This window comes from Ictalurus furcatus, chromosome 13, assembly GCF_023375685.1.
Source record: "Ictalurus furcatus strain D&B chromosome 13, Billie_1.0, whole genome shotgun sequence".
NCBI classification, from domain to species: domain Eukaryota; kingdom Metazoa; phylum Chordata; class Actinopteri; order Siluriformes; family Ictaluridae; genus Ictalurus; species Ictalurus furcatus.
The window spans coordinates 11,848,764-11,861,328 of NC_071267.1; the positions used below are offsets into that span (position 1 = coordinate 11,848,764).

The 12,565-nt window shown below is 39.7% G+C and overlaps 1 protein-coding gene across 1 annotated transcript in view; it reads left to right on the plus strand.

Moving 5' to 3' along the window:
• Window positions 1-9,052: 9,052 nt before the first annotated feature.
• The window catches only part of fam20cb (FAM20C golgi associated secretory pathway kinase b), a 38,381-nt gene continuing 34,868 nt past the window's right edge, over window positions 9,053-12,565 (plus strand). Inside the window, exons 1-3 of the mRNA XM_053639796.1 lie at window positions 9,053-9,647; window positions 10,242-10,417; window positions 11,106-11,184. Of these exons, the coding sequence (XP_053495771.1) occupies window positions 9,130-9,647; window positions 10,242-10,417; window positions 11,106-11,184 (773 nt within the window). The 5' untranslated portion in view covers window positions 9,053-9,129. The remainder of the gene's footprint in view (window positions 9,648-10,241; window positions 10,418-11,105; window positions 11,185-12,565) is intronic.

The window sequence follows — 12,565 nt, forward strand, 5'->3', positions numbered from 1 at the left end:
TCAGAAAGTCTCAGTTCCCCTGTTAGTTTAAAACTAAATGCTGCATATGTGTGTATGTATATTTTTATTTCCAAAGGGCTCCCAAAGAGTTGTAATAAATCAAATGTAAAACATTACACTATGTTTATCACTGAAGCTAAATTTAGTTTCAACTTATGGTTAAGGCTGAGGTTTTTTATTATTAAGTATTGGTTAGAGTTGTATTGGTTAGAGTTCATATTAGAGTTGTTATGGTTAGGGTGAAGGTTATGGTTAGGTTTATGGGTTTAACTTTAATGAAACAACAGTTGCACACAAATATAGGTCCCCACAGAAATGGATACTGTCTGATTGTGTGTCTCAGCCATTGCTGCAATATTTGGGCTCTGATGTTTTCTCCACCCAGCAAGAAGTACACTACTAGGTGTGGAGCATAATGAAGGGTCTTGTCGAGGCATGGCAAGACAAGGCAAAAGACTCAGAGTGAAAGGGTGCGGCCTTATTGGAGTTTTTAAAAGCTCACTTCTGCACCACACTGGCGACGACTAAACTCAGAAAAAATGGGCAAAGAATGCTGTAGCTGTGTTGCTGCCCTATGAGGTAATGCTCTAATTGAATTTCTCCCAGGAAATTTCTGTCTCAAGTTGCCTGTGCAGACGTTCTGACTTTTATGGTATCAACCAGAAGTCACTTATATTGTAGTATTATTAAAGACAGAAGTTCATGCAAACGGATATGACATAGACATTAGGGTTTGTCTTCCAGTCCTATCACTAAGGATATTGCACATGTGGAATATTAGACATCAGAAATTTTGGTTAGTGTAGAACAAAATCAGGAAGAACACTCGACTTTGCATAGTGCAGTCAGGTTGGTTCTATTTTCTGTTCTCACCTGATGCACCGTATTTTTCAGCTGGTTAAACTCACTGCTGTTTGCTTACAGAAAAGGCCATCAATCACCACGGAAAGCACTACCTGTTCATCAATTATGCAGCTGTGCCACAACAAAGGGGGTTTCAAAGAAAACCAATTAAAGGCTTCTGTTTTAAACACTCAATACATTATCTCAATCTCTGCCACAAATAAAGTGCCAAATTATACATACCCATATGTCATCACAATACATTTATCATCCTAAGTCTGAAGATTGAAATCAAGTCTGTTACTTTATTAGAGACGTGCAACAGAAGCAAGTTCTTATGTTTCATGCTCACAGATTACAATTGCCCTTTGTTGAAGCTTAAACTGTCTGATGTTGTAGTCCTGTCTGAGTTTTTTTTACCCTATTTTTTAGTACAAATTTGTTATAGATTTTTTAATTTTATGACTTCTACATTATCAAGTCAGTACAAAAACATTTTAGATTACCAAACATTAGTTTTCTAGCACAAAGTTAAATGTTATTAAATGTTAGAGAAAAATGTTGTATGTCATGAAAGCAGCGTATTACATAAGAGACACTTTTCAGACAAAAACCATAATGAAGGCTGCTGGGTTTTGCTGCAAAAATAAGAAGTGAATGTGACAGTCAAAATCTCCACATGAACTGTGGCTGGGTCTGTAAGATGCTCAAACCTACCAGCCAATTTCTTTATAAAACTGCACAAATTGTACCAGAGACTACTATTTTTATTTTTTATTTTTAAAAATAATTCCGATATAAACCTGAAGTTGGTGTAACCTAAACTGATTTTTTTTTCTATTCTTGTCCTTTAATTTATTTTTATTTTTATTTTTTAATTAAAAAGATATGTGCACAGGACTGTTTAGTTTTTTGTGTTTTTTTTTGTAATCCTCATCAGGCAATTACTAATGATGAATATATGAACACTGTAAACACATGGCTGTTCATTATTCAAAAGTTTCTGTATAAAAGTAAAAACCTTGCCACTTGTCTTTTAACTTGTGTCCTGTGGGATTCCAGCTCTTAACAAGTCTCAACAAGATGCCATGTAAACTTTTCTGGCAAAACAAACACACAAACATGTATAGAGTGCCTCCTACTCTGTGTTTCAGCACTTTGTGCTTTTTGATACTCACCCACATCCACACATTACTGGACCTTCTCCAAATTACTTCAAACACCACTTATCAAATAATTACTAGCAAAAAGTGCAAAAGAAATACATTTGGATTTACGAGGACGGAAAATATGTTTGTTTTCTTAAGCAACTCACAGGAACACTATAGCAACCACTATGTACCACATATTTAATCACAGATGTCTCATATAGTAGTATCCCTTTAAAACTAGAAAATAAAACCTTACAGTACAAAAGATATGTTTTAAAGTGATAAAAAGGTCATGGAGATGCTGAGTCCAGCTGTTTTACTGAAATTGTTACTATTATGGTCTTGAAAGCGGATGGTATTTTATTGACTGTGGTTTTCTTTGCCTGTCTTTGTCTCATGGTTAGGCACTGAGGTGAGGGACAGAGTTCTGGTCTGAGTTAGTGTGTCGTGTCAGCTCCCTTCAGCACAAAACTCTGAGCCCACACCAAACAACTGCCACAACTCCACAAGCTCAAGTGCACATAGCCACATGGACTCAAGCCTTGCAATTTTAGCAGGCAATCAGCTCTGGTAATAAAGGCCTTAGCAAGCAGTGTTACCTGCTACAGCCAAATGTCTTGTAACTTACAACCAAGAGAGGCTGGGAGTAGATACCCTACTAAGTCAGCGCTTGAATAATTGCAGTGCAGGGGAGTGGTGAGCCAACTTCAGGATCTGAGACTCTGACAAAGCTCAGGATCATTCTGGAAAGCTCTGGATTGGATTCAACTTCATGGATGCAAATAATGACACACAACTATGTTCCTGTCAATATGCACCTTATAGCAAAAGTATTAAAGTATCTTGCTTTAAATATTTTGCAATCCTCAGAGATATCGATAAAGACTGTTTTACCTTTTTTACCTACGGATTTGTATAATATTTGGCAAAGATCTTCTCCTATGCCTTGTGATGGATCGGCACCCCATCCAGGATGTCCCGTAACCCTGTGTAGGATAAGTGGTATGGAAAATGGATGGATGGATGGATCTTCTCACATTTAGAGAGCTATTTAGAAGAAAAACTCAAAGTAGTAATAAACAAATGATATGGCCTACTTCATCTAACCAATCAGAACAAGAAAGCATCCTGATCTACTTACCCATCAGTCATGTTGCCTTTAAACAGAAATGTTAGGAGGAGACATCCTGTTTAAAATATGAATGGGGTAACACATAACTTTACATAAGCCCCACCTTCAGTCGCCTTGAAAAACATTATCAGACTCTTACAATGCCACATGCACACACTGAGATTGAGATTCAACTTTATTGTCATTGTGCAGTGTACACGAACACAGACAATGAAATGCAGTATTAGACACTCATTAATTATGCAGAGATGTGCATGTGCATTATCTGGAGCCATGAAAAATTGAGACGTTTCTGTTAGTCCTTTTTCATGTCCTTACATTCTGCCCTGGAACATACAAGATGGCACTCGAATGCACATATTCACATTACATGCAAACATTCTGACATGATTGTGCAAACTAATGTCTGCACATGATTGTGCAAATGCTCAGCAGTGAGGACCTCTAGTCTAGCAGTGTTCTAGGGCGTGACTTTGATGGGAACACTGAAAGGACAGGCTTTGTTTGAAATCTGAGTTTCAAAACAACAGGCTACAGTTAACTCCAAAATTACTAACTACACCTCTAATAAATAATATGTACTTATATTGTTGCTTCCACACTTACTCTTCCAGGATACTCTATATTTACTTATAAACATATTTCCTTGGAATTGTCCTATACCTGTAGCTTGATTTTGTGCAAAGTATTATTGCAGCATATTTGATGTAATACACTCGGAGGGAATGATCTTTTGCCCACAACTGATTGCTGACAGCTCAGTGTGCTGAAATAGCAGGTGGTGCCAGATTAAGAAGGTAAGGAACATCTGTCAGACAGAAATCCACTCAATGCAATATACATTATAGTGCTATATATACTGCTTGATTATTACTGTTCTGCATCTGTTTAGTAACCATTACTGAGTGAAAAAGCTGTATGGTGTGGAAAAAATACCATATACAAGATACTTCCAAATATTTAAAAAACAGAATCTCCATAGAAACAGGACCACTGTTTAGGTTCACTTGGTAAACAGATTCATTTGTGGGGAAAAACACTCTCATCATGTTGAGTTTTATCAGCTGCACTCTTCCGTTAAAAACAAACCAAGACTCCTTTGGCTGTCATTTTCAGCTTTGAATATATATAGCTCTTGAGTAAAATAACTAACTGTGGCATAGATGACTGTTATTTAGGCAGGGTAAGGGGGTCGTTACTATAATCAGTGCTGACCAGTCATCCTTGGAGACGTGCATTAAAACCCACACACTGAAATAAACACAAGCCTAACGCAATGATCTGAACCAAAGCCTTTCCACAGTTCTAGCTCCTGCTCATTAAAGCTGTCCGCTTGGGGCTAATTATAGTGGTATATAGAGCTTATGGGGCACTGGCACTGCATCATCTTATCTACATACAAACATGGAATCCAGTCTTACATGACCCCTCATTTTTTTTTAACACTCAAACAAACAGCATGTGTATAAAGTACAGTAGAATATACTGGGAATATACACCTGTTTTTATCAGTCTGTTGAACTGTTTAGTATCCTGTGTCAACCTGCTAGGTTGTGCCTACTCTGCTGCATATTATAATTTTGATATATGCAATATGTATATGATGATAACTTTGCATAATTCATAATAGAAAATGCCTGGGAAATGTATATGCATGTTTGTAAGCTATGCATTTCTTCAATTTATAAAGCTTCCTGAAAAATGTCCATAGTGCTCATATGAGAGAAAAAAATGGATCAACTGCAGTTTTTCATGCCAGATTATTTATAAGCTAGAAACCTCTTCAGTGCTCACTCAGTTAGTCTTTCAGATGGTAAAAGGAACACTTAAAGAATAACAGTGAAATGCAGTAACTTAATTTCTTAGTGTAATTCATTCAAACATTTCTCAATACTCCATCACCATTCAAGCAAAGTGCAGTGTAAATCTTTGACTCAATAATAAATAGACACATCACCAAATACTTTCACACTCTCACCCTATCTGTATCTATATCTCAGCTTCTATCTCCAGCATAATCCTCCTTTCTCTGTCCTTGGAACTGTATCTAATGGTCTTGCCTGCTACCTTGCAAAGACATACGGTACCTGTTCATAAATCTATTCTGGCTTATTTAGAGCCGCTGCTGTAGTCAGCGCTTTGAACAGTGCAACTCCTCAGGTGCCTTTGCCATCTGCAGGACTCTAGCTGATGCCAAGCTGCTCGTCAGTGCTGAGGAACCTGAAACAGAAGAGCTTCTACTGCTGGACTGCACAACAGATATTCACTATGTCCTCTTATGTCCATTGTCTTCCTAAATACACAGCTCTGCTTTTAGGACACAATAAAGGGCCTGTTAGGAGCTCTTGTTAGGTTACAACCAATTACAGAAAAAGGCAGTGGTTATGTTAGTGTAAAAAAAGGATCTTCATCCAAAGTTTCTCAAGCAGTACAAATAAATAGAGTGGTTTCTGATGATGGGTCAGAAACAGAGGAGCTTATTTGGAAGTGAAAGCCAGCACTGTTTTGGGTCAATGCTGGTTTATCTAGGCTGACCTCAGGTGTTCATCCTAACTCAAAGGATCCTTCATGAATAAAATGGGCAGACCCTAGACAAAGCATGACATTGTGTTGGTGTGGTCTAATGACAAAGACCCTCAGCACACTGTCATCTGAGTTAAACATCAGAATATCTTCTGCGATTGAGGTCTTTCAGCATGCAGAGAAAACGAGTGCTGTAGTGAACAGTCCTTTCTTGAAACCTAGAATCAATAATAATATGATAATAATGTGAGTGGCATGTAGTATATGATCATAATATAGTGCATGCATACATAAAGCATTTATATTTATTGAATATTGTACATTTTAAAGCATTCACTTCTTTCCATTTCCATTTATTATTTTTTTAAATTTATCTTATAAAATTCAGTGTTTAGTCATTTTTTTTCTTTTACTGTTTCCACAACAGTTGGATTATGTTTTGTGAGGTTTCTAGGCTCAATTGTATTTTCACTATTTTAGCTATGTTTTTTGGCACAGCATGGCTGAGCATTGTCTGTTACTTTGTAATCAGTGGAACATACTCTGACACATTTTATGTGACTGCTTTAGAGGAATCTGTCAGTGAGAAAGTGCTGGGAAAAATACCGGTGGGGAATACGGGTGACCAGAGCAAAAAAAAAAAAATATATATTTTTTTTATATTACAATGAAGCCACATACACAAGCCCCCAAAGTGCATATAATTATTTGCACTCTTCATAAAAATGAGCAAAAATTTATATAGAAAAAATATATATATTTAAAAAGAATAACACATGGTTACCTTGGTTCTAGCTCCTGCTTATTAATTATAGTGTTATAAGCGGGACCATGAGCTCTGCATCATCTTATCTAGAAACAAAAACAGCAAGCAACTGCCAGTTTATTAGGTACACATACCTCATCCATTTAATAAGGTATCTACCGTATAGTTTGACTGTAACCCATCTGTGCACAATTTATTAGCCCTTCAGTTAAATGGCATTACCATAGGACCACCACTAACCAGATAGAGCCTGGGAGGTAGACCGTTCTCAGCACAGCAGTAACACTGTCATGACTGCAGCATTATTACGGGGTGTATATTTACTGGCCACTTTATTAGCCATCCTTGTTGTTTTGGTCTAACAGTTGCAGTTCTACAGTTAGGCACTACAGCTCTTAGATTTCCAAACACAATTTGTGTTTGTGGACTATTCTTACCATAAGGTTCTTGGCCCAGATGTGCCTGATAGACTCAAATCAGTGCCAGGTAGTCGTGTTCGATATTTGACGATAGCCTAGCATTAAATCATGAATGATGATGACGTAGAGAAGGACTATTTTAAGTATCGTGCAAATGACCTGCTATCTCATTCATACATCAGTTAAAAATAATAAATGCTAATAATCAATTTATGATTCTTGACTTGGTTTGAATCTCGTTTAACAGTCCCTCCAGGATTTTGTGATTTTACGATCGCAGAAATGAACGTCTCAATATTCGGAGGAGCTTGCAATTTTTCAAAATTACCGCAGATTTACCGCAGAGTTGGTTCAAGATGCGTCATGTGACGTCATCACAACGCGCATTCAGCCAACACTCTCTTCGATTCACGTGCGTCGTGAATCTTTGTCGTGAGACTTTGAAAGACAGTGCAAAACAATTTTTTGCAATTGCAAATTTTGCCAATTCAAGTAGTTTTCTGCAAAAAAAGCACATCAAACTGCATCAAAAAAATTGTAAAAAGCTGCAGCAAAATCAGCTCCGTGAAATCCTGTACGGACTGATTTAAACTGGTACACTAATCTAAGTCATCCATTTGAGTACACTCAGTGGTGGTCCTATGACTGTCCAATCTCACTGATGGACATTGTAGAACATCCATCCATCCATTTTCTATACCGCTTATCCTTCCTTCAGGGTCACGGGGGAACCTGGAGCCTATCCCAGGGAGCATGGGGCTCAAGGTGGGGTACACCCTGGACAGGGTGCCAATCATTGTAATACAGAGTTGACCAATTATGTATACCAACAGATGGACTAATTGTTATAATTGCATACCTATATCCATGGGAAATGTACCTGATCAAATCAGGGTATCTACATGGTAGGTGTGGTGGCATGGTGGTGTAGCGGGTAACATTGCTTCCTCACAGTGGGAAGTCTCTGTGCACATTCTCCCTGTGTTTGTGTGGGTTTCCTCTAGAGTTCTCCAGTTTCCTCTTGCTCTCCAAAAAGACGCAGGTAGGCTGACTGCAAACTGAAAGTCTGTCTGCGTGGTATCCTGCATCCATCCCATCCCAATAGACCCATCCGGGGTCTATTCCTACTTCACACCAGGTATTCCCAGGATAGGCCCCAAACCAAGATAAAGCAGTTACAGAAGATGAATGAATATCCAAAGTAGGTGTAGTGCAGCCCTACTTATTCAACACTCAGATGAAGCAAAACCCTGATAAAGCAGTGGACGGGGTAATACGCCCTCTTCTTGCACAGTGTGGAGTTGCAGACAGCAGCAGCCTCAGTCTGGGCTCTGATTGCTCTGCTGAGCTCCACTGCTCGGCTTTAGCCAATCCCGTGTCTTTGTGAGTGACGCTGAGGCGGATCGGAGGAGCGCCCCTTTAACACACAAACCCATACACACACACACTCACGAGCACACGCACAACGCGACGCAACAGAGCAGAGCGCGAGACGCTGACCGTTTCAGTCTTGTCAACAGACCGAAAAATAACAATCCTTCCCGCTTGTCATCGCGGCTTTCTCGACGGCGGTGTATCTAATGTGACATGTGAAACTTCCTCGAAGAATTTCTCGTCCTGGTCGAGGAGAGGCGCAGCGCTTTCTTCTTCCTCTTCTTCTTCTCTTCTTCTTCTTCTTCTAACCTGCCCCGGGTTTTGTTTTCGGCTCGCGTCACGCTGTGCTTGATCGAGCTTGCTCTGTCGGGGATAAAAAGCAGGAGCGATCAGTCGCACGTTAGAAGATCCGGCGCGTCACTGCGCTCATGAGGAGCTCCAGTGTCTCACTGCGACCTGCCAACTCCACATGTTTCCTCCAGAACCATTTGATTTGGATGGAAAGCGGTGAGTCGCACATTTCCAAAACAGACCGCAAAGATGTGCCGTTGCGTCTCTGTGGAGATTTTCATGGCTTCTTGTGATGCCTTTGAACTTTTCCAAAAAGAAGTGTAAGTGAAGCTGTAGCTCAATTCCGGAGCATATAGCGTGACTCATTTTGACTTCTTTACTGGGATTTGCTTGTCATTGGGCTGGATTACACTTGAGACAGACGCGTTATTGAGAAGGAACTGTTTTCACATCCACAAAATCGCAGCATCCCGTTTGAAGCTGGCGCATGAAAGCCACGCTGCGCCGTGCGTCCTGCTCAAATTGGCCACTCGCGTCGTGTGCACCGTGTGCGATGTAGCGCGCCTGCTCACTTTCCTCCTTCTCATTCCCAATAAATCTTGGGGCTTCACCGAACAGGAGGGCCTGAAGATGATCCTCTTCCGCAAATTCCGCGTCTTGATCCTGACCGTGTTCCTGATCGCATGCTCCTTGCACATCATGATTGACTTGTTGCCGCGGCTGGAGGGTAAAGGCACCGGCGGCTGCTCCTGCTCTCACACGCCTAGCGAGGAGCCGCGCAACTGGGCCCAGCCTCCGGGCCGAGCCGCCGCCCCGGAACCTCTACCGCTTCACAAACACACTCTGCGAATACTGCAGGACTTCAGCAACGAGCCCGGCTCCAACGTGTCCTCACACTCGCTGGAGAAGCTCAATCAGGATGCCGAGAAGACGGAGGCGCGGAGGACAGGTGAACACCGCGCCAAGGCGGGACACGACCGGAAGCAGGAGACGCACGTAGCGGGGGTGAGGACACGCTCCAGACTCGCAGCGCTGTTCGAGCACCCGCTCTATAAGAGACCTTTACCTGTCCTCACTGACCAGGACACGCTGTTCAACGTCAACACAGACATCAGGTTTGACCCCAAAGCAGCCGACAACCAAGAATGGTTAGTTACTTCCTCTGCTTTTCTTTATAAAGCCAAACGATTTGGAAAAAATGTATTGCTCCCATAATGTCTTATTTACTAATTCATGAATGCACAATGAAGTATGTTTTAGTTAAAGGATATAAACATAAATTATTTATAGTCTCAAATCTATTTTTTAAATACACAAATATAAATGTGTAGCCTAATTTTTTTTTTTACGTTTTCTGTTACACAGAATATATATTATTCTAAATATATCAGATGATGTATAAAGTATATTAAGTGGGTTGCTGTTATTAAAATAATATGCTTTTTAAACAATCTCTCTCTCTCTCTCTCTCTCTCTCTCTCTCTCTCTCTCTCTCTATATATATATATATATATATATATATATGTATATATATATTATATATATATAGTATAGTGTAGTATAATAACACCATAAAATAATTACACTCTCACTTGACGGTTAAATTATAAGTACTTGGTTCTGAAGAACTGTCTTCTGAATTCAGTCATTGTTTAGTATCAGCAGCTGGTCCTTTCAATAGCTATAGATGTGTGTGTGTGTGTGTGTGTGTGTGTGTGTGTGTGTGTGTCCATGCTCCACAGGCATGGACAGGAGAAGAATGGGGAGTACACCCCTACAGGTGAGCTTACTGCAGACTCCTACCCTAACTGGCTGCGCTTCCACATTGGCATCAATCGCTATGAGCTCTACTCTCGCCACAACCCTGTCATCGATGCAATGCTGAAGGACCTGATTACACAGAGAATCACCAGTGTTGGTAAGATCCAGCAGCTGGGTAATGCATGTGTGTGAGTTCATGAATGCTATTCAACGAGACAGCAGCATTGTTGGAGCTGGAAAGCTGACAGAGATGAGAATTTATTAATGTATTTTCTTTTCCTCAAACAGATGCGACAGGATTTTTTTCATTGTATGTAGGTGTGCATTGACTACAGGCTTCCTTTCATCTAATTATCAAAGTTAACTACACTGCAGTTTCAGTTTCAATGACATTTAATTAAAATGTGAATCAAAAAGAATACAGTGTTTGAATACATCGCATGTAGGCAGCCAAAGCTGTCTAATAAGAATCAGGCAGTGATTAGTTGGATGCAGCTGTGTTGGCACTCACGCATGCACTATTGACTAGAACAGTATGTAGTTTACTTACACTGCACAGTAGAAAATCAAAACCTGTTAAGGGCAACAGCCTTTTTTTGTTGTTTTAACACAGTGTCTTTATTTGTTATTGCTCATTCTTTAGGCAGAGGCCTTTGTGCCAGGACCTACCAAGAAATTCTCAACATACTTGTTTCCTTTCTGTCTCCAAATTCATTGAATATATTTTCTGCACTGAATAGCATGTGACTTTTTAGGTTTAGTAAGAAAACGGTTACTACATTAAGTGTGACACTGATGTGACTATGAGAGTTTATATGATGGGCTCACTCTTGTTTTCTGTAAAGCCATGAAATCTGGAGGCACGCAGCTGAAGCTCATCATGACATTCCAGAACTACGGCCAAGCACTCTTCAAACCTATGAAGTAAGTACTATTTAAATGGCTGCTGCAGTGTGTGTGTGTGTGTGTGAGCGCGCGCGCGTGTGTGTGTGTGTGTGCCTGTAAATTAACACACGGATGTCAGCGTGTTAATTTTTTATCTTTATGTTTAAACAGACAGAACTATACACACACACACACACACACACACATATATATAAGACAAACAGTCTTTTATTTGCTTTCCATTATTATTTGTTTTCAGTTTGAGCTGAGGCACCTAGACACATATTTTCTGCTTGGAGTTCCTCCAGGAGCAGTTGCTTTCAGAATTTCACAACTAAAACACAGTGAATCTGTTGGCTCAGAACAGAACATGTCTGATGATATTAAAGGGATTGTAGCATTAGTCACAAATAAGTCCTAGAGTCGGAGCTGCAGTGTGTAGAATTCTTTTGTCAAGCAATCTTCCTCTGGTTTATCCTGACACTTCGGATTTTACCCTGTAAAATCGGCCTTGCTGTTTTGGGAGGTACGCTTTTAGCACTGCTGCTTTATTTAATTTGGAATCATCTTTCATTATAACTATTCAATAATGGCATTGGATTTGGGCCATTGATGGAGGATTTATTGTAGCCATCACAGTAGGTTATAGAAGGTGGTTTATCTTCTGTCATAAATATAGGTTACAATGGTAGGGTCGCTGTGTGTGGATTTGTGATGCCCTTCTCTACAAGTAGTAATGGCCTCCCTATAATTTTGGAAGCTATAAAGGGCAGGAACTGAATCACCTTAATGTCGATCCACAGACATTGTGCCATCTGAGTGCAGGTGGCCTGACTGGTGAAATTCTTTTGGATCACACTGTTGTGTTTGTACTGCATTATAGTGAATCACAGTTATACTTGTTTCCAGGGAGCTTGAAAGTGATATATGATGTAGGACTGATAAAATGATAAACATGATTATTTTATTCTGTATAGAATTCAAGCATATTGAAAACAAATATTCAGCGAACAAATCATTTTCATTACACTTTATTATTGTATATAAATAAAGATACCACCAGCCAATAAACACCGTTATGTAATGTGGTCTGTTATGGTAACTTTAGCTAAGCTTACCAGTATCACAGTGGATGATGGTTAATACGATTAAAAACTACTAACTGTATGTCCTTAATGTACAGGACGCACACCTTAGTAACTATGACTGGTGATGAAAAGTTCCTCATATGATCTTCTTTTTAAACTGGTCGACATGACCACTTTCAAAAATCAAGACTAGCTGGTGTTTTCTTCTTCCCAGCTTTATGAATTATGTGAAGCACAGTAGGTATGTTTATAAAAGCAGATCTGTCGTTCACACACATTTATTTGATGTGGGCTTCCATTGAATTGCAGTCGTCTTTAACTCCGACTGAGGT